The sequence below is a fragment of the Sinocyclocheilus anshuiensis genome, unplaced genomic scaffold (genome assembly GCF_001515605.1).
Source record: "Sinocyclocheilus anshuiensis isolate Anshui unplaced genomic scaffold, SAMN03320099.WGS_v1.1 scaffold2305, whole genome shotgun sequence".
In the NCBI taxonomy this organism is placed as follows: domain Eukaryota; kingdom Metazoa; phylum Chordata; class Actinopteri; order Cypriniformes; family Cyprinidae; genus Sinocyclocheilus; species Sinocyclocheilus anshuiensis.
In genome coordinates, this window is record NW_015552535.1 from 326,081 (window position 1) to 328,059 (window position 1,979).

The 1,979-nt window shown below is 35.8% G+C and overlaps 1 protein-coding gene across 1 annotated transcript in view; it reads left to right on the forward strand.

The window, feature by feature from the left end:
* LOC107663746 (receptor-type tyrosine-protein phosphatase mu-like) overlaps nucleotides 1-1,979 on the forward strand; it is a 313,414-nt gene that overhangs the window by 277,499 nt on the left and 33,936 nt on the right. The window contains exon 29 of the mRNA XM_016454059.1: nucleotides 290-387. Coding sequence (XP_016309545.1) covers nucleotides 290-387 — 98 coding nt within the window. The remainder of the gene's footprint in view (nucleotides 1-289; nucleotides 388-1,979) is intronic.

Genomic DNA, 1,979 nt, shown 5'->3' on the forward strand with positions numbered 1-1,979 from the left:
TATATATATATATGATGTTTGTTTGCACAGTTTGAGACATTGTTGATCTTTTCTAAAGCTCTAGATGAGACGTGAGATACTGGAGTCTTTTTCTCAGGAAAAAACATCTGAGAAACATTAGACCTCAACAGTTTGGTCTTTATTTAATCTCATATCTGTCTAGGAGAAATATTTGTAATAAATAAATAAATAGGTGTGTGTGGTTTATGGCTTAATGTGCTATATATATATATATATTGCGACATTATTCTCTTGATTGTTTGTGTGAAATGAGTTCTTTGCTCCTCAGGTCCGATGCAGGAGACCATCTATGACTTCTGGAGGATGGTGTGGCAGGAGAACACAGCAACTATCGTCATGGTTACCAATCTGGTTGAAGTCGGCCGGGTGAGTGAAGCCCTCGATCCTCTGGAGTTTAAAGGGGTCATATGATGCGATTTCAATTTTTCCTTTCTCTTTGGAGTGTTACAAGCTCTTGGTGCATAAAGAAGATCTGTAAAGTTGTGTGTGTGTGTGTGTGTGTGTGTTTGTGTGTGTGAGTGTGTGTGTGTGTGTGTATACATATATTATAAATAAATATTATAAAAAATGTTTTATTTTTGAAAGAAAATACTGTTTATTTAATAGTTTTAGAAAGAAAAATATATGTATAAGGAAAATAAAATCAATTATTTAGTTTTCAGAAAGTTTCTTTGCAATATTTTGAAGGGAAATTAAGTTTATTTTTATTGTTTTTTTGTTTTTTTTGACAGTTGTTGACATTCAGTATTTGATGAGAAATGTTTGTTCATAATGATTCATACTGATTTTTTTGTTGTTGTTTTTGAGATCTGTTATTTATATATTGTATTGTATTTTTGTTCTCGACCCCGCCGCCTCAGCTCACTCTAGCCCGGCCTGAAATGTTTTATTTCATCTAGTTGCAAAGGCAACTAACTTGATGGACTAAATTTACTAACACTGAATTAATAAAAACTATATAGACTATATAGGTATTTTAAAAAACTAATACAATGACAAACAATTTGTAAAACCAAATTTCTATAACTAAAATAGAAGTGAAAACTGAAAATCTAAAAATAAAAAAATGATTCGAAATATGAATAAATACTACAGTGGGTACGGAAAGTATTCAGACCCCCTTAAATTTTTCACTCTTTGTTATATTGCAGCCATTTGCTAAAATCACTACTAAAAAGAAAGAAATTAAATGGAAAAAAATGCTAAAAACAAAATTATATATAACTAAAATTAAAATGAAAACTAAAAGTTTAAACAAAAACTAATTCATAAAATCTCAAAAATGTTACTAAAACAAGCACTGAGATTATGGGTTTGATTCCCAGCTAACTGAAATTAACCCGCAAACATCATAATTGTAATAGAAATTTTGTGCGCACATTCCACAACACGACATATCAGATTGTCTGAAAACTGACAACTCGAATCAAGAATTAGTGCAGGTCAAGCTGACCAGTGACGTAATATGAGTGTTAATGTTGAGCAGAAGTGCTTTCCTGACGCTGGACGAGGTGATCAGGGTTTGCAGTGACTCTCGTCCTCATCATTTCTGTCTATCACTGGCTAAGAGTAAATTAAACCGTGTTTGTCGTCCGTCTGCATTTGCGCACATCTGCTCACCTGTTATTGTTCAGCAGACGCGCGGTTCTTCTTCCCGACGGGACACTTCTTTCTCTGACCGACGCGTTCAAAGAGCTGAGAGAGTGAAGCAGCTTCAGCCTCATCAACACCACCATCTGCTGCTGCTCACTGATCAGCTCCGGGAATACACCGCATTCACACCGAGCTGCAGCCGCTTTCTTCTGGCACACACACACAGAGAGAGAGACTCACACACACACACACAGAGAGAGACACACACACACACACACAGAGACACAGAGAGAGAGAGACACACACTCACACACACACACACACACACACACACACACACACACACACACACACACAGACAGAGA